This window comes from Pristis pectinata, chromosome 32 (assembly GCF_009764475.1).
Source record: "Pristis pectinata isolate sPriPec2 chromosome 32, sPriPec2.1.pri, whole genome shotgun sequence".
NCBI lineage: Eukaryota > Metazoa > Chordata > Chondrichthyes > Rhinopristiformes > Pristidae > Pristis > Pristis pectinata.
This window is the reverse complement of record NC_067436.1, coordinates 7,531,591-7,559,314: the sequence shown is the minus strand read 5'-3', so window position 1 is coordinate 7,559,314 and position 27,724 is coordinate 7,531,591. Positions and strand designations below refer to the sequence as shown.

At 42.2% G+C, this 27,724-nt stretch overlaps 1 protein-coding gene across 1 annotated transcript in view; it reads left to right on the top strand.

Annotated features, from left to right (window-relative positions):
• Positions 1-200: 200 nt before the first annotated feature.
• malt3 (MALT paracaspase 3) overlaps positions 201-27,724 on the top strand; it is a 103,709-nt gene continuing 76,185 nt past the window's right edge. The window contains exons 1-2 of the mRNA XM_052042613.1: positions 201-585; positions 23,087-23,208. Coding sequence (XP_051898573.1) covers positions 549-585; positions 23,087-23,208 — 159 coding nt within the window. The 5' untranslated portion in view covers positions 201-548. The remainder of the gene's footprint in view (positions 586-23,086; positions 23,209-27,724) is intronic.

The window sequence follows — 27,724 nt, the reverse complement described above, 5'->3', positions numbered from 1 at the left end:
ACTGGGGCATTGAGGAGCTGAGTCGGATGGGGAAACCCTTAAACAATAGGAGGGTGTATCACCCTAGTTGTCCACATAAGTGGCAATGGTGCTATGTACAAAAAAAATGTTAACACTACAATGTATAGAACCAGTAACACTGAATGTATTGACCAAATGACACTGAGAAAGTAACGAGCGTTGCGCTGTTTATTCTTCTGAGTACATATTTTTATTATGAATAACATTTATTTTTGAAATTTAAAAATGGAACCAAAAAATCCCATTAGCACCAGCAAGAGAGCTCGGGCGTTGTTAAAGTTCGGGGGCGTTAAGACCTGGAGGAGCCGAGGCGGCTCTGGCCATGCAGCGGAACTTTTCCATAAAGTTTCTTTTCCCCTCTGTTGCATGTGGTGAGTTAACTTCCGGGGATTTTCCTCAGGCCTGAAGCGATTTCAGTCATTGGTGGCTGATGGCGAAGCGGCAGCTGCTGGGCGCCGGCTACTGCGGCTGGAATTGCGGCTGAGGGCGTTGGCAGCGCAGGGTGTCCCGGAGCGTCAGCTCTCTCCATGCCGTCTGTTCCCAGAGAGACCCCCGGCTCCTCAGGTGAGTGCATAGCCGATGAGAAAACTTTACAGATAAATGAAAGTAAGGCAGTAGAGAAGTAGAGATACGTGTAGGCTGCGATCCATACCAGCGGTTCCTGTGCTGTGTTGGAACTTCAGGATGCTCTGTGTGTTCCAGCGGAACTGGGAGAGCAGGGAATGCTTCCAGTTACTAAGGGTTTCTGTGTGTGAGAAGTGGCTGAAATCTCTGCACGGCACTAGGGAGCCTAGGATTTAGTCCACATTCCGGGAAGTAATCACCCTGGAGGTGTAGAGGTATGAAATGACAGGCTGTGACTGTACAGGAACTCCTGGGATTGTGGCTCTCTGTTGACAGTGAACAAGGTTGATGAATTGCAGGCATAAGTAACTACACAAAATTAAATTAAGGGGCGATTATGAAAGATTTTATCTATTCTTCCAGCTGGTTGAATTTAAGTGTATGTATTCAGGGGAGATTGGGAAGGGAAAGTGGAGAAATTGGCAATATTATTTGGAGATGTTTTTTACAGGATTACAACAGTATTTTATAGCTGTAAATCAAAGATAATCTGTAAAGAGATTAAAAACTTTTAAGGGGTTTTGAGAGAGTAAATAACGAGAAACTCTTTCTAATGCCAGAAACTCTCAACTGGTTAAGCTTAATTGGCAACTGAGGTAATATTAAGGAGAAAAAAAGTCCTCAGTGAATTGTTATTGATGTACACACCTCCTCCCATGGGAAATTGAATAAAAACTTGAAAAAGATCATTTGTAGAGTTATGGAGAAACAGCTTTCAAAGAGACAGCACTGAGATAAAGGGTCCATTGATTTATTGGATTAATGCTACAGAGCACACTGAGGCCAGGTCAGGGAAAGTGACCAATCAGTGTGATGCCCAGGTTCACCTAGTACTGAGGGGAGGTGCGGGAATGGACTTTTGGCTCTTTCTGGTTTTCTAGTTTAAAATTGGTTGCAATAGGATGTCAGTGGCTGACTGGGTGGCACACTTGCCCCTGATCTATGTGATCATACACAAAATTCAGTCTGACACTTCGGTGCAGTTCTGGGAGAGTCCTGCACTATTGCTTCTTGAACGAGGTGTTAAATTGCGGCCTGCCCACTCTCTCAGGTGAATGTGACAGTTCCACATCACTACTTCTAAGAAGAGCGGAGATGATCTTTCCAGTAACCTGGCCAATATTTACCTTTCAACCAGCATCACTGAAAGTGATTTTTTTTTATATATCCTTGCTTTGCATAAATTGCCTGCTGTGTTTCCTAAATCATGACAGTGTCTACACCATAGGTGCTTGCGACTTCCAGGAGGATGAAAACATCACATAAATCATTTTGTTTAGATGCATTTTTCTTGAACACCTTATTCTTTTCACAACGATGAAGACATACAGAGATAAAGGTTTGTCTGGATTGAGGGGCACTGTCTGTTCTTGATCATTTTGTAATTTTCAGACGGGGTAAAATTCTGAGTTATCTATTGAACAGATCAATACAGTAACAGATGCAGTGCTTTAAATACCAAATTATCAAAGAACTTGTATTGATTAACTATAAGAGAAGACTGTGTTAATGAAAGCTGTTGTATAGAAGGGGTGCAATCTGATGTATATAGTTGTGTTTAGAAAGATTTAAATGTGCCATTTGTGTTTCTGTGGAATTTTATATATAAACAACATCTAGGTGCAAGTCATTTGCATACTGTATATGGTGTTTGTTAGGGGTTCTTTTTCCTTCAAATGTAAGTTGGGAATTTCTGTTGGCTGGGATGAGTCCATAGTTGGTGAATGTTACAGAGACTTCAGGCAAGGCATGTTGCATGAGCATTTTGGGAACTGTATACTTTGTGTGGAGCACTGGCAGGGTGCATGGGCGGAGCTGTATATAGACAATATTCTGCATGTCATTAATCCCAAAATGTAAACCATAAAATCACACAGCACACAGAAAGCAATTTATTATCAGTTCCTTGAAAGGGCTATGTAATTAATACCACTCCACTGTACCACCAGGACCAAGGACAGCTTCATAACGCTTCATAGGATGCTGTTATAAGACTATTAAATGGCCCCCTAATATGATTGTGACTCTTGACCTCACAATCTACCTTGTTATGGCCTTGCAGCTTATTGTCTGCCTGCACTGCACTTTCTCTGTAACTATATCACTTCATTCTGCTATTGTTTTCCCTTGTACTACCTCAATACACTGATGTAATGTAATGATCTGTATGGATGGCATTGCAAAACAAAGTTTTTCACTGCAGCTCAGTACATGTGACAATAATAATGTGACAATAATGATAAATCATAACAACCACTGCATTTTTTTTTGCTTTTCTTTCTCTGGGTACATTTCCTGAAAATGGGACGTACACTGTTGCATTATGTGTTGCCATTGCTTCCAATACCTTTATGAAGCATACATCCCAGATCATAATTTGCTGAAATTTAATTTAAAAGACATTTCAACTTGAAATGAAAAACGTTAGAGCAAATATTTTAAGTGTTTCTAGTTACTTTAAATCACTGACCCTTCTGCCAGTTGAAATAGTATTTCCTATCTATCAAAATGCTTCAGAATGTTGATTGATTCAATTAAATCTCCCTTTAACATTTCTATTCTGAGAACAATCTCGGCTCCTTGATGTCTGTATCTTCTCTAAGGTTTTGTCCGTTGTTGGTTGGACCCCAACTAGACTATTGTGACCAGGGATTACTTACTTTTGAACTCCTAAGCTAATCTTAAAGCACAGGATCTCATTTTATTTCATTAAGTGGTTTTATTGACATCCAAATATGTGTGCGTGGACCCCGTCCCCAAATCCTGACCAGTTTTTCTATTCTTGCAACCTTGACGCAACTTTGGTGGACTAGGTGTGTGAAATTTGGATGTACGAGATGTGAGAAATGGAAAGGAGGGTGCAGTATGTTGTCAAGTATAAGGTGCTCGTAGACTCAACATGCACGACACTGATGGTCTGGGTCTGTGTGTATCTAGTGTAGCACGGCCACCAGAGACCACATCTCTCCATCTTTCACCTTTTAAGATGCTCTTAAAGCCCACCTCTTTGATCATGCTTTTGCTCAATGTATTACTATATTCTGGTGGTTTGGTATCAGAGTTTGGTCTGGAAGTGCCTTGAGACAGTTTACAACGCTAAAGGATATGCAAGCTGTCAAATGTATGGAATGGAAGAAAAACAGAAAATACTCAATGCTCAGCAAACCAAGCTTGCTATGAATAAAGAGAAACATTATGTTTCAGATTTGGACCCTTCGTCCAAACTCAAGAATGGATTCAATTTGCATAGAATGGATTTTTTTTTAAACTTGAGTGTACAAAGATTCCCTTTAACATCCCAAATAATTACATTAAAGTATGCTTTAAGTTTTCAACAGTTACCAAATGAGGATCCGTCTTTGAGAGGCAGAATTGGAAACCAAATAACTATGGGTTTGTTCAATAAGTATTTTCTTTTTAATGGGCTGATCCAGCAAAATAAGATGCCTTACCACAGTGCTTTTTTTTAAAAAAGCAGATTTTTAAAATGACTAATGACTGGGTTAAAATGAGTTATGACTTACTGTAAAGTAGGTGAATTTCTTTGGTCTGCGTAAACCACCAGGCCAAAGAGAAGATGCTTTGTTTCTCTAAAAAAGCACCTTTTCTCCATTTATTTTATTTGTGGTATGCAATGTGGTTCATTATCTGATCTTACTGAAAGTTTTATTTTTTGGATTTTTTTGCAATAGGTAAGTGTATTCACAGATATTACTTGCCCTGCTGAGTACTTGCGGCATCTTCAATTTTGTTTGGTCAAGTCCAGCACATTGTACGAGCAAATTTTAAGCAGCTGGTGCTTGTGCTCTGTTGTAAACTGTGATTGCAAAAGGCACTCATAGAGCAGCCCTGTACTTGGAACACGTGAAAGTTAAATGATATAATTTAATGTTGTATTAATTATTTATCATTGGGAAAGAGGCAGAGCACATGGTGTGCCCTTAACCACTTCATAGTGCCAGTTTCAAGTTTGACTTGAATCCAGAAACAGAACAGAGAGGATGTAATAGATAATGAGTACTGGTTCATAAATGATTTGTATCCCGGTGCTATTGAGTAACACTGGGGGAGGGGGGGCATGGTAGGGGGAGGAATTTGCCTATTTGCATAGATATTAAAAGCATAACAATAGAAAATAGGTGATCAGTAAATGATGTATTTTGAAAAACCTATTGTCAACAAATTGTTTAGACAAACGTCCTGTGGTGTGGCTAATTGTAAATCAGATTTGTGGTTTTGCATCATTTTAACTAACATGGATGCCTAGAAGCTGAACTGGCCCAGGGGCAGTGAGATTAAATGGTGGTTTTGCTGTGGGATGGAATTGAGGACTGTCTCATGGTTGAGGAGTTCTTCAAAATGTTCCATCTGGTGGGTGCTAACTGCCTCACCTCTGTTCTTGCTCTTAGCAGGATGAGCCCTTGGCTGTTTGTTCTTCACAGTGCTGAAGAATCCGAGCACATCGTGGTCATCAGTGAGTTGCTAGATCTCTTGCACTGTTCCCACCACGATCTGTTCTTTGGGTCATGAGGTTTCTGTTGGATGTTGGCCTTCAGGTCCCAGCAGAGCTGCTGAAGCATGATGGAGTTTCCAATCTAAGAGTGCATTGCACTTGGCATTAATGAGCCCCTGGTCATTTTCACCATGGTTGGAGCATGTGAACTGATTACTGCAATATTCTAGTTCTGTGAAGTGAGATGAAGGGTTAGGAGATGGCCACTCGTCCTGCAAGGGAAGTTGTTGAGTTTATAGTTGATGGTGGAACCCAACTCCTTAAAGACAGCATTCCTTTTTTCTGTTTACCCTGTCAGAAGAAGGTGTACCCACAGGCTTGCTCTTCGAACAGGCCATCTTCTGATTGTTGTATCCCACGCCAGGCACGGTGTGGGTATCAGCGAGTATCTGGATCTCCTGCACTTTGCATCACCTGCCCTTCGAGTGCCTCTAGAGCTGATCTTTTCCCCGTGAGCTTAACATGCACGAGACCTTCATCCATCAACCTGCTGCCACTGCACAGCACTGCCCCATGGTGAGACCCGGGAAAACTGGGCCACGTTCCACGTCTTGGGAGCTACCTTTCATTGAAGGCACACATCCATGATGAAATTCACCATCGCCTTCATTGTACCAGCACAGCCTTAGCATATCAGAGGAAAAGAATGTTAGAAGATCAGGACCTCAAACCAAGAACAAAGTTCCTGGTCCACTGGGCAGCAGTAATCCCTCCCTACAGCAGCCACCTCAGAGTGCTGGAAAGATGGCACCAATGCTGTGTCTGCAAAGTCCTCCAATTCCAACTGCAAGATAATCAAACCAACATCAGTGTCCTTCAGGCCGTGATTGTACTTGGAGATCTCTGGTGAGCAGGCCACATTGATCGCATGCCCAGTACCAGACTCCTGCAAAGGGCGGACTACTCTGTCACAACAAGGGATTTATCAGGAGGACAGAGGAAATAACTCGACGATATTCTCAAAGTCCCTTGGTAAAAGTATAACATTTCTACAGACGAGTAGTAATCCCTGGCCTGTGACGGCTCGCAATGGAGAAAGAGCCTCGAGAAAGGCACACTCAAGTCTCTTTAGGAGCATGTGGAGGTCAATGAAAAGAGCAGGGGGAGTCCAGCTCCTCCCAAACCACTCAGCTTTCCCATTGAGCATCTGCTGCCTCACCTTTGGCAAAAGTGTGGATCTCACATTGTCCTCAATAGCCATCTCAGAACCCACATAAAAGGAGTGGAAACAGGTCATTCTTGATCACAAGGGACTGTCTGAGAAATAAGATGTCACCTGATCTGATGTGATGCATTCTCAGTTACTGAGGTAAGTGGGGATGGAGGCTGCAGAAGGGTTTGCCATTATCTCCAGTCCTCCCTCGACATGGGGGAAGCTGCCTGCCAGAGGAGCGGAGGAAGGCACGTGTGGCATCGTCGTTCAGAAAGCATGTGCCGGGCAACTGAAGGCCAATCAGTTTGACTGTTGATGATGGGAAAGCTTGCAGAAACAATAATCTGGGGGGGGGAAAAAGTCAATAGGCATCTGGAGAAGTTTGAGTTAATAAAAGAAAGCCGGTATAAATTAGTTGCATGGAAATAATGTGATTGGATTTGGGTTTTCTTCGAGGTAATGGAAGGTTGATGCAGGGAATGCAGTAAATGTTGCTTCTGTGAATTTTCAGAATTCCAGTTCTGAATATCATATTCCCCCCTCTCTCCCCTTGCCCCTTGATGCATTTAACATCCAAAAATCTATCTACTTACACCTCAAATGTATTTAGCAACTTCCTCTCCTCTGCCTTCTGTGGTAGAGAATTTTACAAGTGAACCCTCTGAGTGAAGCAATTTTGCCTCATCTCAGTTTTAAATCTATTGACCTGTTATTTGAGACTCTGACCCCTTGTTCTAGACCCTCCCAACCAGGAGAAACGTTCCTTCCCCCATCCAATCTGTCTAGCCCTGTCAAAAATTGTGTATATTTCAATGAGATTTAAGTTTGTTCTTCTAAAGCTGATTTTTTTTAATTCTCATTCTCCATGTCCTGTCTGTCAACCAATTTTCGATCCATGCCAGTGTATTACCCCTGATTCCACCTGTTTACATTTGCGCACTAACATTGTTTGTAGGACTTTCTCAAAGATCTTTTGCGAGAAAAAACAAGTACACCATGTTCCCTTTCATAAATCTGTTTATTTTGCCTAAATACCATTAATTTTTCTAAATGCACTGTTTTATATCTTTAATCATTTTCCCTCTCACTAGCAACTTAGACTAAATGGCCTGTAGATCCTAGTTTTACCTTTTTTTAAATAGTGGGATTCATTTGCCATCCTCCAATCTGCCCAAACTGTTCCATAATCTATAGAATTTTATGACAGGCACATCCCTCCCCACCATCGAGGTCATCTTCTAGAGGCGGTGCCTCAAGAAGGCAGCATCCGTCGTTAAGGACCCTCACCATCTGGGACGTGCCCTCTTCTCGTTACTACCATTGGGGAGGAGGTACAGGAGCCTGAAGACCCACACTCAATGATTCAGGAACAGCTCCTTCCCCTCCACCATCAGATTTCTGAATGGTCCATGAACACTACCTTGTTATTCATTTTTTTGCACTATTTTTGTAATTTATAGATTTTGATGTCTTTGCACTGTACTGCTGCCACAAAACAACAAAATTCACGTCACATAAGTCAGTGATAATAAATCTGATTCTGATTCCATGACTGCCTCTTACTGCATTCTGTAGGCAGGAGGGATTAGCTATGTCGGCACAACATTGTGGGCCGAAGGGCCTGTTCTGTGCTGTACTGTGTTCTTTGTTCTATGTTCTGTGCTTTGGAACGTAGACTGTCGGGTGCTGGAGGTTTATAGGCTTTCGGTGTCATTAATTCAGTAGTTTCTTTTTATAAGATTTATCTTAATCAGTGCCAATTTACTTTACTTCCCCCATGTCATTAGACCCGTGGTTCCTCACCTTTTCTGGAAGTAATTTGCAACTCTTCCATGAAGTGGAACCAAAGTATTTCCTTAATTGTTCTATCATTTCCCTGTTCCCTATCATCACTAATCCTTCTTCATTTTACATACTTGTAGAAGCTTTTACAGTCCAGCTTTATGCTCCATACAAGTTCACGCTAAAACTTTATTTTTCTCTTGGCTTTCTAGTAATCCTTTCCACTGAATTCAAAGGTGCTTCCAATCCTATGGCCTGTTACTTTTTCCAGCAACTTTATACACTTCCTCCTTGGATCTACTACTATTCTTAGCTTTTGTAAATCATGGTTGGATCACTGTTCCTCTTGTATTCTTGCTGCAGGCAGGAATGTAAATCCATTTCAGTTCCTGCACTCATTCCCCAAATGTTTGCTGTTGCCTATCCACTGTAATGCCTTTGTAATGACCCACGGCCAAACTAGTCTTCGTATCTTTATGGTTTCCTTTGTTCATATTTAGGACCCTAGTTAGGATTGAACCACTTCACTTTCCATCTAAGTGAAGAACTAAGTTATGGTCATTCTTCCCTATAAGACCCCACCCAACCCTTCCCATTGTACAGTGCCCAATCTAGATTAACATCTTCTCTAATTGGCTCCATAACCTTAAAATCTAAAAGATCATCCCACACACACAGCAGGAATTCATCCTCCACAGCATTTTTTCTCATTTTGTTCCGGCCAGTCTATTTATAGGTCTAGGTTACCCCAGTTTGATGCTGCCTCCTACATTACACTGCTGTCTGGAGGCCTTTGGACAACTCTCCACCGATGTTTTCTGCCCCTTGGTTTTTTGGTTCTGCCCAGACTGATTCTTCATCTTGGTTTTCTGAGCTAATATCCTTTCTGACTACAGCATTGCTTGGATTTCATCCTTTACTATCCGTGCCACCCCACCTTTTTAATTTCACTTCTCCTTCCTAAGTATTGAATATCGTGGAATATTTAAGTCCCGCCCTTGGTCACCCTGCGGCATGTCTCTGCATTGTAAATTATATTGTGTCCATTTACAGTACATTTGCTCTGTTTATTCATCCACTTTATTTCAAATTCTTTGTATATTCAGATCTGCCCCCTTTAGATTTGCATTGTTAATAGTTTAAGACATTCTTAACTTGTTTTGTACTATGGCCCCGTTTGCCTCATTACCACTTTTTTACTCATCTGAACACTATTTGTTGGTGGTTTCTTTGTACGCACTGTCCCTTTTGAAGTGCACTTTGATTATCCTCATTCCAATCAGTTCCCTTCACTGCTTCCTTGTCCCCCCCCCCCCCCCCCCCCCCCCCCCCCCCCCCCCCTCACCTCCCCCCCCCCCCCCCCCCCATTCAGATCAAAGCCCCATCTACCTTTGTGGCTATTCAGTTCACCGGGGTCTGGGTCTGGTATACAGCTCTCTTTCGCCAGTACCTCACCAATTGAACCCCATTTATACCAAGCCAATCTTTGAGCCACACACTCACCTCCCTAATCCTATTAACCCTGTGCCAATTCACATTAGATTATTGTCATATACACCAGGGCGCAATGAAATTCCTTGCTCACCTGCTGACAGAGTAAACAGTGTACGTGGTGGTAATAACTACATCGCCGAGTGGAAAGCACCAAATGGTGCTGTTTGCTTCTGGTTCAGGTAATAATTCAGAGATCATTGCCTTTTGTATTTCTGCATCTTAATTTACTCCTTAGCTGTTCAAACTCTCTCATCAGAAACTTTTCCTCCATCCCATCAAGGTCATTAGTAGCTTAGTAGACAATGTGAACTGGATCCCGTCCCTCCCACCCCAGCCCAGAGCATGTATCCTTTACCCTGACACTGGGTCTCCTGTTTCGGGTTGAAGAGGATGGTGTCTGACCGTTTAACAATACTGTTCCCTGCTGCAACTATCTTTCTTTTACAACCTCCCCCCTCCCTGGTCATCCATTTAATTGGTTCCTGTACCATGGTGCAACATCAGTTTGCTTGTCCTTACCACAGTCCCCCCACCTGTCCACAAGGATTGCAACAACCTCCGATCTAGATAGATAATCACACAGAAAGTAATGGGCTTTTCTGCCCACTGGGTGCACATCGACCATCAATCACCCATTTATACAAATCCCACACTACAACAATCCCCTCGGAATCTACCACTCACCTACACACTAGGGGTAATTTACAGCCGTCAATTAACCTACTGACCCACACATCAAGTGGATGTGGGAGGAAACCGGAGCACCTGGCAGAAACCCAATCACGGGGAGAGCCTGCAAATTCCACACAGACAGCACAGGATTGAGCCCAGGTCACTGGAGCTGTGAGGCAGCAGCTCTACCAGCTCCACTGTGCTGCACTATTGGACATGTGAAGGAAGTGAGGCTCCTGTAATACTATCTCCTGGATCTCTGTACCTGCCTCGCTCACATTCCCACCCTCCTGTCCCTGACCATGTGTCATTTCTAAAGTATTTAATCAAGGGGTGTGGCTACCTCCTGTGGTAAAAGGTCCTGGTAACTTTCTCCCTCCCTGATGTCTGTAGCTCCACACACAGAAGCAAGGTTCCTTGTGCTACAGGTGTTTACTGAAGATATGGACATTTCTGTCTAGAAAGACGACAAGTTCCCACATTTTTGCAGCAGCAACATATCTCCTCTCCTGTCACTTTGTTTATCAGTTTAATGTTGATCAAATTCTTTAGCTCATCTAGATTATTAAATTAATCAGAACATATTGGGGTGAGTTATGATTCTTAAGAATGCAGGAAGTTAGAGATTGGGGAGGAGAGGTCATCAAGAGATTTAAATATAGCTAGTTACTGAAAGGCCTGGAAAGAGTGGATGTGGGGAGGATGCTTCCGTTAGTAGAAGAGTCCAGGCACAGACTCAGAGTAAAGGGACTGAGATGAGGAAGAATTTCTTCAGCCAGGGAGTGGTGAATTTGTGGAATTTGTTGCCCCAAAGAGCAGTGTAGGCCAAGTCATTGGGTGCATTTGAGGCAGAGATTGATGGGTTCTTGATTGGGAAGGGGTTAAGGGGGTTCTTGATTGGGAAGGGGGTTAAGGGGGTTCTTGATTGGGAAGGGGTTAAGGGGGTTAAGGGGTGATTTAAGGGGGTTAAGGGGGTTCTTGATTGGGAAGGGGGTTAAGGGTTAAGGGGAGAAAGCAGGAGAATTGGGGTTAAAAAAAAATCAGTCATGATTGAATGGCAGAGCAGACTCAATGGGCCGAATGGCCTAATTCTGCTCCTATATCTTATGGTCTTATAGTTACATATTCAAGTTTTAGTAGTTGAAACATTTGGGGAATTATCATCACCGGCAGTATTGTGGATATAGTCTCCTTTCTTTATTCCTCTCCAGCCCTGTGAGTTGTGGCTTTTATGGATCAACGCAGCCGATCAAAGACCCCACCCACCCGGGACATTCTCTCTTCTCTCCTCTTCCATCAGGTAGAAGATACAGGTGCCTAAGGGCATGTACCACCAGACTTAAGGACAGCTTCTACCTCACTGTGATAAGACTATTGAACGGTTCCTTTATACAATGGACTCTGACCTCATGATCTACCTTGTTGCACGTTATTGCACTGCACTTTCTCTGTAGCTGTGACACTTTGTACTGTTACTGTTTTTACCTGTACTACATCAATGCACTTTGTACTAACTCAATGTAACTGCACTGTGTAATGAATTGACCTGTACGATCGGTTTGTAAGACAAGCTTTTCACTGTACCTCGGTACAAGTGACAATGATATACCAATACCAATGATTCTTGTACCCAGGTATCCTTGTATGAAATGCAAAGACCTTAAGCAGGTAAATCAGCTATGGTTGAAAGCAGTTGTTCTCATCTGACCGTCAGCAGCATTTACTGAAAGAGAAATTACAAAATGGAACCCAACACAGACATTTAGTTCTTGACCTAGGGATTTGAAGGTTCATTTTGTACATGTAATGTTAGATTTCCCATTTACAGCAGCTTACTGACACAGAGCCTTACTCAGTACAAGTAGCGGATATACTGCATGGAGGTGAGATGATGTTTAATAAACCCGAGTAAATTATCCACATCATGTGGTGGAAGCTAATTTTGATGTACAAGTAAAACCGTATAGTGTGTGGTGCATGTATACAGCTGAGGATGGAGGGGGAAAGTGGGGTTTGTAGGCTGAGTGTGGGCATTGTTGAAACTCTCTTTTTCCAGAGTCATCTCTTGTGCAGAGCTGGCAACTACACCAGTCAGTTGCTATGAGAAAATTAGAGATTGCAACTTTCAATAACAAATTGACACACGAGCATTAATCAGAAACACGAGGATGGAATGTATTGTTTTTGCACTGTTTGTGCCTTGTTCAACATCTGTTTATACAAATTATCAGTGAGCAGTTTGCAAGTGCGTCATTTGTCCGTGCCTTTAAGGTTCCTCTGGTATTCTTGAGCAAGGGCAGAATTTTCTCACTGATGCTTAGTTTGATTCCAGCTAGACTGTTCAGCTCTCGAACTCGGCACAAACGTGGACAGAAGACTGACTTCCAGATGTGGAATGAGAGTGACTGCCCTTGACATCAAAGCAGCATTTTATGCTGTGTGGCCTCAGGATTCTAAAGTTGAAGTCAATGGGAATTGAGTGGGCTAGCTCTCCACTGTTGGCGTCTGAGGAAGTTGGAGCCTGATAATCTTGGATTCAGCATATTACTCAGTGCGGAATCCCAGCCATCTTCAGCTATTTCATCAATAACCTTTACGCCAGGAAAAGGGATGGTCGCTGATGATCTGCGCAATCATTAATCAATTCCTTAGATAATGAAGGTGTGTGTGTGTGTGTGTGTGTGTGTGTGTGCGCGTGCGCGCGCAGCAAGATCTAGACAACACTCCAGTTTGTGATCTTGGGTAGAAAGTAATACTTGTTCCACATGAATACCAGTCTCCCAACAAGAAGGAATCTAATCACCCTCCCTTGGCATTGTGCCATTACTGTCACTGACTTGTCCACTATCAATATCATGAGGGTTGCCAGTGATTACAAACAAAAACAGACTTGCCACGTACATTGCAGGCTGGCAGCTGTGTATTCTGTGGCAAGTAACTCACCTCCTGGCTCCCTGAAGCTGTTCCAGTATAAACTGGAAAAAGTCAAAAGCGAGTTGCAATAGCGTTCCTTTCCAAGGGAGAAAATTAATCTGTTTTCAGACACCTAGTGACTGGGGGTCGGGGGTGCAAAGAAACACTAATATACATGAAGTATCAGACAGGATACCTGAATTTTTAAGACCACCATCTCAATGTATGGATGACAAATGTGGTGAAGCACCTCCCTTGCCCCAGTGAATTATGCCCCCCCCCCCCATTTAACCAAGCAATGCCATAGGGAGTACACTAGTAATTCAATAGTGTAAAGTTCAACTCTAAACAGAAAGTACCTAATGCAGATGTAAATAATATGCAATGTCACACACCTCTCAGATAAATCAAGACAATTAAAACATGCAAGATAAAACTCTGATATAGCTGTCTCTCTTCAGCATACTTGATGTGCTACATTCTGACTGGTTGCATTCTACAAATATTACCATGGTCTCAACCATGAATGATTCTGTACTTATCCACGTTTAAACATATCTTTTCCATAATCAGAACGTCATGGTAAAATGATGTTATCAACACTGGCTGCCTTTGAATCACCAAATCTAATCTCTTACTTCAGGCATGTGAATTGTGTACAGTTCTGGTTATGTAATCAATGCTTCCAATTAGTATACTGTTTGCATTATTCATTCCTCTGAAGTGTTGGGTAAATCTCTTCTCAATAATGGTTTTACTACTGAATGCTTGATGATTATTCTCAAAACAAAGTTCAGTTTGTAGATGTGACGCCCCCAATAATCTGCTACAGTTCATAACAGCTAACACTGTGAGTGTAACAAAAGGACTGACAGTTTCACCAGCAGACAATATTGCCTCATAGTCTACAGTAATGTAAAGGCAGAGTGTGTGGTGAAAATAGCTAAGGAACAATTGAAGATTATATTGTCATGTTGAGTTTATTGCCATGTGCACAAGTACAGTGAGGTACAGGTACAATGAAAACTTGCTTGCAGCAGCATCACAGCCAGGTAGGTCAGACAAACACAGAATATAAATTATACAAGACAGCGGAAAGGGGAGGAAAGAAATCACAGGCTAAATCAAAATGGAGTCTTATGCCACTTTATTTCTCCTCTGTAAGCTCCTGCCCTTGTGGAACTGCCCTTTTACAAGTTTAAGTATTCCACATGTTGCTGTGTTATTTGTCTATTTAAAAATGGTTCCTGTGCTTTTAAAAAGTAATTCACTGGAAAGTATTTGGGTTGCCCAGCACATGTGAAGTCCAAGTTCTTTCTTGCTAATTATTTCTGCCAGTGCATTACTCTTGTATGCTTTGCTAGACGCCTTCCATGTCGTACGTGCTGCCTTCCCTGTACAAACCCATCAGTCATTCACTGTTGTTACCAACCCATACAAGTGTCTGTCAGAGATCAAGGTTGCAATCGCTGGATTACTGGTGCCACATGCTGGTGAGGATAGGACTAGGAGGATAGGTCAGATTAATGTGTGGCTAGAGGGATGGTGTAGGAGGGAGAGCTCTGGATCACTGGGATCGTTTCTGGGCAAGGTGGGACCTGTACAAACTGTACGGTTTGCACCCAGACCAGAACAGGCCCAAAATCCCTGTGGGGAGGGGTGGGCTTTAAACTAATTTGGCACTGGAATGGGACAGTGAGGAGATGTACAGATAGTGGTGGGGAGAAGGTACAGTAAAATATATAAGGATAGCTAAGTTGGTCCAATAGACAGAACAGGCGTGGATGTGATAAGGCATGTGGGAGGAATACAAGACTGAATTACATTTACTTTTAATGCAGAGATTCTGACTTGTAAAGCAGATGAATGAAGACTGTTGATCAGCTCATGGGAATATAATATTGTTGTTATAACTGAGGCATGTTTGAAAGAAGGACTGGACTGGCAACTTGACTTTGTAGAGTATAGAATCTTCAAGCTTGCTGGGGGACTGCAGAAGAGGTGGGGACATTTGTAGTATTGGTTAAGGAGACCATTACTGTATCAATAAGGGAAGAAGCTATCTAAAAGATTGGAGCCCTTGGGATCCAAGATAAATTGGCAAATTGGTTCCAACACTGGCTTGGTAATAAGAGGCAGAAGGTAATGGTGAAGGATTGTTTTCGTGATTGGAAGCCTGCGACCGCAGGGCTCGGTGCTGGGACCCTTACTGTTTGTTGTATACATTAATGATTTGGATATGAATTAAGGAGGAATGATTAATGTTTGCCGATAATATAAAAATTGGTGGTGTTGATGGTGAGGGTAATTGTTGGCTGCAGGATATTGATCATTAGGTAACTTGGGCAGAGCATGGCAGATGGAATTTAATCCTGATAAATGCAAGGTGATGCACTTTGAGAGGATGAATAAAGTTAGAATGTGTAATGCATGATAAGGCCGCGGAGAGTATTGAAGAACAGGGGGACCTTGGTGTACAAATCCAAGGATCTTTGAAGGTGGCGACAAGGTGGTGAAGAAGGCATATTGGAATACTCGTCTTCATTAGACAGGACATAGGATATAAGAACAGGAAGATTATAGTACAACTTCATAAAACATTGGTTAGACCACAGCTGGAGTTCTATGCATAGTTCTGGACACCACATTAGAGGAAGGACAAGCATTTGAATTGCCAAGAGATGGAAAGCTATGGGCCAAATCTGGTAGATGGAATTAGTGTAAAGGTGTACTCAATGGTCATCATGGACATGATGGGCTGAAGAGCCTGTGTTTGTGCTGTGTGACTCTGCGCATAGTGTGGTAATGACCCATTTTATTAGTGTTGTTCCTGAGTGCTGAGCCAAGTAAATGCATCTTGGGATATTTGACTACATTGAAGGTGCCATATAACCTTTTGTATTTCTTTGGTAAAATTTGCATAGGAGCGACTGATCTAATATGCTTCAAGCTAGGTGCAAATTACTATTGTTCCTTTAATAGGCTCAACAGCAGCAATTTACATTCATTACTCATTTTTAATATAGCAAAAGATTCCACAGTGCTGCTGCTTTTCAGATGGAAGGAAGAAGTGTGCATTGATATAAAGAATGTCACGATAGCAGCTATCACCACATAGTACTTGTTTGAAGAGCAATGGAAAACACTGCACAAGATGCACTGGAACTCTAGGGACTTTTCCAAGTTTGGGCCTGACGCTATGTTTGTATAATAAATAACACGTGTGGTTATGCTGTTTGCTTTTACTTCTCCTATCCTGCTGGATCCGGAGGTTGTCTAAGCTGTTGAGTGACTAATCTGAGAATGAGGTATGCAAGCCCTGCAGGATGTTAGGGTGTTTCTTTTTATTGTATGACAGTGACTCCTTGTTCATTGACTGAACGAAAGAGATGTGCAGGCACCCGTTTCCTTGAAAAGCTGCAGCGAAGGCAAGCTGAGAAGGTTGCAGCTGGGAGGAGGATGAGCTGGGAGGAACGGTTTAAAAGAACCTTAACCCTACAACCCAGAGAAAAGCCAGGTAAGGGAGCATTCAGTTGGAAAACATCATCAAATATTAAATAAAGATAAATGCATTTATTTTTACAGCACTGTTTATTGATTTCAGTATGTCACAGTGATCTACAGCCATTGAAGTCATTGTTGTAATGCCTTAGCCAAGGTAAATCAAGAAATTAAATTTGATTGAAATGAGCTGTGGGTGCAATATGAGTCATTGACCAAAAGCCTTACTGGAGCAGTGTGTCAAACCGTAGCTTGCTTAGTCCATAATTTCCCTCAAGTCCTTAGTCAGAATTTATCCATTTGTGGCTAATATGTAGACTAACTACAAAACCATGTCCTACTGTCACAGCTCATTGCCATATCAATTGATCTCCAGCCTCAGCAGGTTTGTGTGGGATTGCTCTAGATTTCCACTATCCATTGAATGAAGTGCCCATCCTGAACAACCTAACTCCAATTTTACTGACTCTTTGATCTGCGTATTCCCCACCAGAGGAAATAATTTCTCCTCTTCTACTTTTAATAATACATTTTATCATTTAAAATCCCTCCATAAGATCACTGCTGTGGTTGAGGGAGTACAAGTCTAGATTATAAAACCTGTCCTTGTAATTTAAACCTTTTTCAGCCCACATAACACAGGGGGAAGCCATAATAACAACCAGCAAAACCTGACACTGCCAGGATAGTAGGGTCTACTTGAATAGTGTTACTGCGGCCAGATTCATTGTCCACACCTTCTCGCCATCAGTTCACTACCTACATTATATATGTCCTGCACAGTCCTCTTCACCTTGAACCTTCCTTTTAATGTTGCTTCCTTGCCCCATGACAAATGCAGCGGGATCGCCTTCAAGTCATGTGCATTTTAGTCTGGAGATGTATCACTGCTTCAACATTCTGAAACGTTGGTCTTGTTGACTCAAGGGCACTTGCTGAATGCTGAAAATGGCTTTGGATCGGGGCAAATGGAGAGCAAGTGTAATTGTTGTTGCTGGGGATGTCCAATCATGCTAGAGTTCTACCTTAAAGAAGTACTGAGGGTGTGCTGCCCAGTCTGAAGCGCAACTTTCAGATGCGATGAGACCATATCTACCTCCTTGGATAATATGTAAAACGTATTGTAAGATAGCAGAACAACAGTAACCAATGCTAATCCTGAACCTAAATGTCTAAAGTCCACATGGGGGTCCACAACACAGAGCACATAATGTCACAGCCAGATGCTGGACAATGTGAATCATCAAAAGCTAATGAATACTGTCCTTCATACTTGGGAGACCGTAGTACAAGGGGCAGGTGGTGGGTTTGGGGAAGGGGTTGCTTTGGTAGGGAGGTTGTGATTGGGGTCCAATTAGACCATACATGGAGTACCATGATAAGTGGTGACAACCACTGCAAGGGAAGGATAAATAGCCTTTTGAAGGGAGCTCAGTGTAGATTTACTTGAATAATTGCTTGGTCTCAAAGGTTAATTACATAGTGCACTGATGGAAATGAGGTTTCTAGTACTGGAAATAACAGGGTTAGTTTGTAGAGAGTTTCACCATGATTAAGGGAAAGTGGTAGTTTCTCTCCATTAGTCTTATTTCCATCGTGTTTGGGTAAGGGACTATGGAGCATAGTTGAACAACTAAAAATTGACAGGAAAGGCCTACTGTCAAAGGGTGTTAGGAGTCTGGAACTGTCTTGCAAATGACAATTGATGTTAAACTATCTGTTAAGATCTGAGTGACAGACTGTTGTTAACTAAGGCATTAAGGAATGTGACACTGGAGGTAGTTTTACAGTGCTGGGTCATAAGTCAGTCATAGAAACGGGTCCTTTGCCCACTGACCGTCAATCACCAATTTGCACTAATCAACAGTAATCCCATTTTATTCTTCCCACACTCTCCTCCACTCCCCCAGATTATACCACACCTACGTACTAGGGGCAATTTACAGCGGCTAATTACCTACCACCCTGCATGTCTTTGGGATGTGGAAGAAAACCAGAGGAAGCCCACAGGGTCAGACTGGAGAATGTGCAAACTCCACACAGCACCAGAGGTCAAGATTGAACCCGGGTCACCGGAGCAGTGAAGCAGCAAACTCTAACAGCTGTGCAATGTGCTGCTCATTCATGCAGCCATGATCTTGTTTAATAGTGGAACAGGCTTACTCCCGTTAACAACGGTTGGACCTCAGTACTACACCAGTCCACGGACAACTGGTCTTCAGGCAGTAGATCATGAGACCTCCTGTGACAGCTCACTGCTGTCAAAGGCCTTTGATCTGCTTTTGAATATCTATTCTGATCAGACTCATTTTAAAAACAGAAGGAAAAAAGTACTTAATCATTCTTATGTGAGGTAAATAGATTAAAAACTTGTTAAGTAAAATTTAAAAAATAAATCCAAACCACTTGGCTGCTCTTAACAAAGTCTCAGACCTTGATTGTGAAGTTCAGATGAATGGGGCTGTGCTACAAACATCAGCCTTGGCTGATATAAAACAGTGTTTGGATGCAAAGTCCATCCGACTCTCTCTGCTCTGAATGTTTGTGCTTTGTACCTGGATTCAGTGGCAGGACAGAGGGTTAGGTGTACTGATGTGGAAGCCTAGAGATGAGCTGACCCATGAAGAGCTCCTTGTCAGTAGTTCACGATGGAACCACTGGGAACTGATGTGGAAGCCTAGAGATGAGCTGACCCATGAAGAGCTCCTTGTCAGTAGTTCACGATGGAACCACTGGGAAAAGATTAGCATGTTGCAGGTAGTTACCTGGTTATTATCAGATTGCTGTTTGAGGAAATGTTGCTGTGTAATTGCAGTTATTGAAAAGCACTTGAGCTTTGTGAAACGTGCAAAGGAAATGTCACTACTTCTTGAATTGCCTTTATTTCTAATTTTATGAAACTCCCATGAGTGCTCAAGTATTCTAAAACCAAGTGCTGAATCGGAAAACTCATTTGGCCTACCTTGCTCATTCCATGCTTATTGGACCTTGTCAGGTTGACTCAACACCATTGGGAGCTGTGAATTTAAACCCACATAACTGGGGAAGATTTCTGGTTGCCCAGTAATTGTCCATTGGAAGCAGCAGAATTGATAGATAGTGGGCGGGTTTTAATTGCAGATTTCATTGGTATGGCGTCAGTGGAAGTTGTTCAACACTCCCACACCAGCACTAATGCCACACCTCCTGGTTTATCGCATTGTAGTGAGATAGGCTAGAATCTGAGCAATGAGGATTGAGAATCACATTTTCCACAACAGCAAGTTGTCTATGGTTAGAGCCAACTGTATATTCAGAGTCAAAATTTCATGGTTCCCAGCCCAGAGACTTGAGCACAAAATTTGCACTCGCACTCCCAGCGCTGCACCAAAACATGTTTTCTTGTGGTTTGCTTGACGACCCACCTTTAAGGGAACCCCATGACTGAAGGGGGAAGTATCAACAATCAATGTGTAAGTTTGGAATTTCTGTTGAATTGCCAGCGTGTTCCAGCAATAAAAATATATTTGCATCAACTCAAAATGAATATAACATTGGATGAATCAGAAGGAAAGTGAAACATTCAGGTTATAAAGCTCAGGATAGAACTTCAGAGACATGTTGGTGTTTTTTCCTCGTATTTCCAGGGTCCCAGGACAAAACTTCACCTTGTCTCCTGTCTGTGCATTTGCACCTTCTCTTTCTGACTGCATGGGTTTCCACTGGGTCCTCTGGTTTCCTCCATATCTCAGAGATACACTGGTAGATTAACTACCCCTAGAACATCCACCCCTAGTGTAAATTAGTCCCTAATGGAATCGTAGGGCATTTGATGGACAAGTAAGAGAATAAGGAACAGGGAAAGAAGGAGATGGGGAATGGGACTGATGGGATTGCTCTCCTGGGAACCGGCTTGACTCAATGGGCTGAATATCCTCCTCGTGTGTTCTTGTGGAGAGAAATTTAAGTGCGTAAATTCATTTTAGCACACTTAGAAAAATAAATGCCTCTTACTAGAAGGGTGATGTGCTTGCATTAACCAGTTGGAATGCTGCTCGCGATTCAGTCTGACTTACCTGGCATGTGTTGTCAGGCCCTGGGCAGTAAACCTTCTCCCTCCCCACACTAACTCAGCACTGCTGTCCTATGAAGCACGACTGTGATAGATCAAGCTGGTGTCGTCTTAGTGGTGTTTTGCCAGTTTCACTGGACCTGGCTTGTGACGCACTGCACCCACGCTATTACTAATGACCTTGCAACTTTGTGGGGGTTCTGTGAAGCTGGCTTTGAGCCACACCTGTGCAGTGAGTGGATAGCCTTCTAACGGCATGTGCTGTCAGGAATTTCGATTTCCAAATACTTCTGATCAGAGAAATTTGCAAGCGGTTGGGGGAATAAATCTACATATTTTTAATTTAAGGTGCATTTATTTAGAAGTACATTTAGCTGCTGTTAATTTAAAAAAAGAATATACAGTCAAATAAAGAAAGTAAACACAAACACTAAACTTGCCAGACCTAAGCTTTGCTTTTCAGTGAAGTTAGGTGACACTCTCAAATGAATGTGCCTGATACACTCTCAAATGAATGTATCAGACTCCTCGGCTTTACATCCACCATAGCCAGTACACCCGAGGCGGTATCATAGTCAAGGTGTACTGACTATGATTGATGTAAAGCCGAGTAGTCTGATACAAAATGTATCCAGCCCCTCAGCTCTGGGACTCATTGGTGAGTTCAGAGGTGGAGGGAGGTCAGAGGCTCTGCAGGGAAGTCCAATACCCAGGCGGGTGCACGTGCAGGTTGCTGTCTATTCTGTATGGGATTATCATGCAGTCATCAGTGCAGCCTGGCCCTTTATTTCAGCTGTCTCTCTCTGCAGTTTTCCTGTGCCCTCTAGCCTTTCATTCTGCGCCCAGTTGTAACTGAGGACTGGGGCTTGCTTCGATCTGAGTGACAGAGGCCCACCTACTCCACAGCACTCCTCCAAGAGGTTTGTGAAGCATTGCAGTTGCTAACAGAGAAAAATCTTCGGATAGAAATTCACACTGTTGTGTTTATGTCTGATGGAGAACTATATGTACATGTTGAACTCCTATCTCTGAAATTTGATTCCATTGACTTTTTGAGCTAAAATAATAAACTGAACATCCCCCTGCTATTGTAGCAGCTGCACCACATGGTCAGAAGCAGAATCCAGTGTGGAACAGGTACAAAGTACCGTATCTCTCATTTTCTGCATTAATAAAAAGGGGCTGGTGTTGGAAATGTGGTTTCAAACGAATCATTTTAAATAAGTCAGTTGAAGAACTGGAATTTCTCTTTCCAACAAAAATATCGGCCTTTTGTTTCAATTCCTAATTCTAACAGCTCCTGAATCAAACCCATCTGATCTTTTAGTAAATGTCTTGGAGAGTGCTGTCCGTGGGAAGAGGTGTGCTTCCTACACTTTCTATTAGAGTAGGGAGGAGATTTCACTCCCAACCCCTCAATCATGCAAGACATAAAATTACCAATTGGATTTCAGACCTTCTGCATGTCGGCAATCTATTACTGATAGAAAAACGAAACTTTCTTGTAGACACACAAATTCCTTTCATGTTCTTCAATCATTGCTTTATATCCGTTGAAGTACTTTTAAGATGTATTCCTGCCCTACTTTGAGCACACAAAGCATCCATCTGGAATTGGTCATCAAAATAAATCAAACCGCTTTTATTACCTGTAAAAAGTGAAGCCGGCTTCCTCCAGTCTCTCTAATGGGTGTAAGGATGGAATGAAGCAGAAATGAACTGGGGTTATCAACGTTCTAGGAATACCCCAGAGACTTCTAGAATTTGTATGTCTGGCAAGGATAAAGTATCAGGTTTTTTTTAGCTTTATTTGAATACTTGCATTTACTGGTTGTGTATTAGAGATTTGGGGTGGGGGGGGGGGGGCGGCGCAGGGAAGAAAAGTCCAACTGGGTGGGAGGTCATGTGTACACCTGCCCGATGGTGTCGACCCTGCTGTTAGTACCTGCAGCCCTCAATTCCTGTGGCACATCACCAGCTACAGCCTCACAACTCTAAAATGCTTTGTTTATTCCTCCTCTGTTGTCTGTGTCTTAATTGATCCTTGCCAGTAGTTAACTCCCAATCCCAGGTCCTCTAATTTGCTCAATAGCCTCTTGTGTGGCACCTTATTGAAGATCTTCTGAAAATCCACAATGCTTGAAATGTCTGGTCTTTTGTTCTTTCCTATACCTGCTTCACCATACTCAGGGGGACACACTTTTGGCCAATAACCTCAATAGAACAAAATGTTGAAAATGCCAATTGACTGGTTTATATTGACCATCGGGAACTAAGAGTGGAAGTCCCTTTGCTTGTTTGTCTGATGATGGTGTTGCAAAATGACTCTGATTTTTAGAAAAAAAAATGTCTCACTCCACAGGTATCATCATCACAAAGCAACCTGAGTGTGCCTCTGTCCCGGCCGGCTGCACGGTCACTCTTGATTGTTCTGCCATTGGACCTACGCCATTACAGTACCAGTGGTTTGAAGGCAAGGAGGAGGTAAGCATTGATACTGGGCCCTGATTGCCTTCAAATCCATTAAACCGAGATCTATGTAGCTTAATTAACTCAATGATTTATTGCCAGTTATGTCTTGGGTAAATCAAATGACTTCTACCATTGCATTAGCCCCGAAATAACCTCCCCACAATGAAAATTGCTATGTCTCACCAGTCTTATCCTTGTAATGATGCATTTTCAAGGGACTTTTTTTTTCTGTGGAGGCCTCTCTTAATCATTAATCCTAAATCTGATCCAACCTGTTGTCTTTAACATCTTCTGAATGCCCCCAAAGAGTTTTGCAATCAATTTTGTGCTTTATAATATTAGTAAATATTATCAATGGTCTTTAAAAATTATGTTAGCTTGAACCATTCTTTCAAAGAGGCCATATTAGATTTCAATGACTGTAGGCTGTGGGCCCGTGTTAGCACTTTCCTGGATTCACTCAGGCCCTCTGCAGCCAGATGATCTTGCTGTAGAAGGCTTATAATGAATGAGTTCATTGATCTAAGAGCCTTTTCCCTCCTCCCCCTACCCACCACCACATGAATCCAGGGAAATCTTGGCAAGATCCAGCTCTGCTCTGTGGAATTGACTAAAAGGTACAGTATCAACAATCAATGTGTAAATTTGGGACTTCTGTTCCAAAGTGCCAGAACCTACCACCAGAATCTGGGCCATTGTTTTTACCACCTAGTTACCTATAAATAGAGCCTGGTACCCAACTTATTCAAATCAGTTAGAATTTTACAGGAAAGTACATCACGTACCCACCTCTCATTTACATTTGATAGAGGATGCAACCACACACAAACCACAACCTGCATCTGTGCAAGGCATATAAATATAGACAAAGGTACAAATATTAGAACAGGTGAGTAAAATCTTGATCGTGTGATTTAAGATGAGTCTTAAAGGAGGACTGAGGGTGTAAAAAGACTTGGAAGTAGGCAGTGAATTCTGAAAGGATCTAGGTGGGTTAAGGTATGACCACTAACAGTAGGGTGAAGAATCCATGGCAAAAATAAGAGATCAGAATTGGAGGGGTACAGAGATCTGCGAGGGATGCAGAACTATAGGATATATTGTTTCATCTATTTTTCAGGACAAAACTAGGCAAGAGGTACTAAACCAAGATGGTGGATGGAATTCTGACTTGAATAGGCCATAATCTCATTTACTAGTGTAACAAACTTGAAAGGCCAAAGAGGCAGTTTCTTTTCTGGGTGCACAGCAATCAGTGCCATTGCTGAACCTAGGTTCATTCCCATCTCCAGTGCTTTCTGTTCATGTGGGCTTCCCCTGGATGCTCTAATTTTTCCCATTTATCCCAAAGGTGTGCTGATAAGTTAATTGGCCACATTAAATTACCCATGTAGAATGCTTGACAGGAGATGATGGGCATGTGAGGAAGAGTAGGTTAGAGAATAAGTAGGGAATAAGATTGCTCTAATAGCCAGCAGTGACTTGATGGGCTGTATTGCATCCTTCTCTGGTATAAAGAACCATGACAAAACTTGAGAAATAAGGACCAAATGACATATGGCCTTTCACTCAACGAATATTGCCAAACCAAACCTCACTTGGAATAAACTGAAAATCTCCACTTAACACCTGCATTGTTTTTCTAGTTTGAGGCTTGTGGTCTGAAGTTCCTCATAGCAAAAGTAGGTTTAATGAATTGGATTTTTTTTCACTACTTTCTCCTGCAGCTGTATTACTAACACTGGCTGAGTTAAATTCTCAATTCTAGGATTTCACAAGGGCATTAAGGGTTTATAAACCAAGTGGGTAAACAGAGACAAGGCACTAGACTATAATCTGTATGAATGATTTAATAGACTCTGTTCCGGTGACACAGATGAGGGTTTTGCTGAGTAAGAGACTGAGATGAGTAAATGGTTATAGAGTTGGAAGTGCACGAGTTTAGCAAAGCATCGCTTTCACTTCTCCACTTCCAACTCAAAATTTCCACTGTTTATCAGGTCAAGACTTTGTTCTATCTTAGATGCTTCAAGATCACCAGTCTTCAGGCAGTAGTGCTGCTTTTAATTTGGTCACCTGGTTGACACATTGAAATTGATCACATTTTGGAGTAAAATTTAACCATGTTATTGAGAAGTGCACAATAGAGACATAGAGAGCACGTTATTCTCCCAACCCCTCCCTCAACCTACCCATGCCTCTTATTGATCACTGGATTTTGGTGTAGGTTAGCAAGTGTCAGGAATTGAAGATGCATCGTCGGTGTGTAGGGAATCTTCAGTTTAACCAACTTAGATTATGGGTAAGTTCCTGCTGCCAGAACAAGTCTACACTATAAGACATTTACTTGCCTGATTATCTGGCGTCCAAGAGGTAAAATTTCATTGCCTTGCTGATAAGTCTATCCCTTTGAGCTAGGTTAGCTGATATTTCATCAAGGTTTATTCTCCTGGGGGTGTACGAAAGTGTTGCAGTCTTGGTATAGTTATATACAGGGTCTGGGTGAGACTACACAGGATGAGTACATGGTTTTGGTCTCCTTACTTGAAGAAAGATGTACTTGCTTTGGAGACAGTTCATCAAATCAATTCCTGGTAAGAAGGTAAAAATTCAGTAAATGGGCCTTTTTTTTAGCTTTCTGTGGTAGAGAATTCATATATAAAAAAATTTTCCTCTCATCTTAGCCATTGTGTCTTGCCCCATATCCTGAGACTGTGATCTCTTGTTCTAGACCCAAGCCAGGGGAAACATCCTCCCCACATCCAGCCTGTTGAGCCCTGTCAGAATTTTGTACATTTGAATGAGATCCCCTCTCATTCTTTTAAACTCTGGTATAGGCGAGCCTAGTTCAACGAATCTTTCTCATATGAGAGTCCTGCCATCCCAAAGATCAGTCTGGTGAATCTTTGCAGCACTTCATGGCAAGTATTTCCTTTCTTGGGTTAGGAGACTAAAACTGCAGATAATAGTTCAGGTGTGGCCTCACCAAAGGCCTGTACAATTGCAGCAAGTATTCAAAACCTCTTGCAATGAAGGCCAATGTACCATTTGCTGCCTTAACTGCTGGCTGCACCTACATGTTTGTTTTCTGTGACCTGATGTCTATGAACACCCAGGTCCCTTTGTATATGAACATTTCCCAATCTCTCACCACTTAAGTAATAATCTGCTTCTCAGTCTTTCCTACAAAAGTGGACAAATTAACATTTATCCACATTATACTGCATCTGTCATGTATTTCCCCATTCACTCAACGTCGAAGTTGCCTTGAAGCATCTTGCATCCTCCTCACAGCTCTCAGTCCCACCTAGTTTTAGATCGTCCACATCTTATTGAATGATAAAGCTTGAGGCTGCAAGGCTTGCTCCTTTCTTGTGCTGTTCACACCAGTCAAAAAACCTAGATTTATTTTGCATGTTAACTGATGGTGACGTACTTCAATCTTGTGTTATGTTCAAGCAGTTCCTTAGTTACAACTGCATCTCCTGCTGACATGAACAGAACAGGACAGATTGCAGGGGAAGTTCAGCTGAAGTCATCCTGGCTGCTCCATATTTGGCAGCAGTGAAGATGCTCTGAGAGCAGATGCCCAGAGGCTCATCTGTCATTTCCCTTTTGGCTTGAAATAGTTTACTGTTCAGTTTTTACTTTATCATGCAATCAGACGTAGATTGAACATGCAACCAACAAATGTTCATTGCAGATCAACTAATAAGGAACAAGGGTCACAAAATACTTGTTCCAACAGTCTGAGACAATTCAGTTAGAATTGCATGCCACTGCTGGGAAAATATTTTTACTATTACTCACCACTTGGCAAACCAGAACTTTTATTAGAAAAATATATAAAAGGAACTGACTTCCTCATTTGAGTAGTATTTCAAATCGTGTTCAGCCTGACGGAAGGCTTCTCCCAAGCCTGGTTCAAAAGTCCCTTTTCTCCATGAGCTGCTGTCGTTCTTGGGGCGCACTGTATGTGCGTTTACTATCTGGCGTTTTGCAAGTGAGAAGTTAAACTCGTTGCCTTTTTCACTGCCTCACGTAAGCAGTGTTTTAGGAACAGGCAGCTTCTGCAGGTGAACCAGCCATCCAGTTGATTTGTCGACACCTGATTGGTTGGAAGTGCTTTGGGACATCATGTGGATGTGGGAGAACTATGTATAGATGCAACAAAAAAGCATCCTCCCCCACCCACTTTATTTCCCTTCCTCTTCTTAATGTCCTTGAAAGAAACTCATTTCTATTTTGCATCATGTGAATTCAAAACTAGAGTAAAGTTGACTTTCAGCAAGGAAGGAATTATTTTAACCAGACAGTTGTGTTAGAGCACACAGAACTAGAATAAAGCAGAGAAAGAAACTAAAAAGAGCACATTAGGCTCTAATGGAGAGAAAGCATGATGTTTAAATACCTGATGTTTAATTGCAATGAAACTTTTTCATATATGTTGATATTTTCTAACAATGTAGAATGAAGTCATCAAGTCCATTGTCCATCTTGGGGCAATCCCATCAGTCCCATTCCTCAA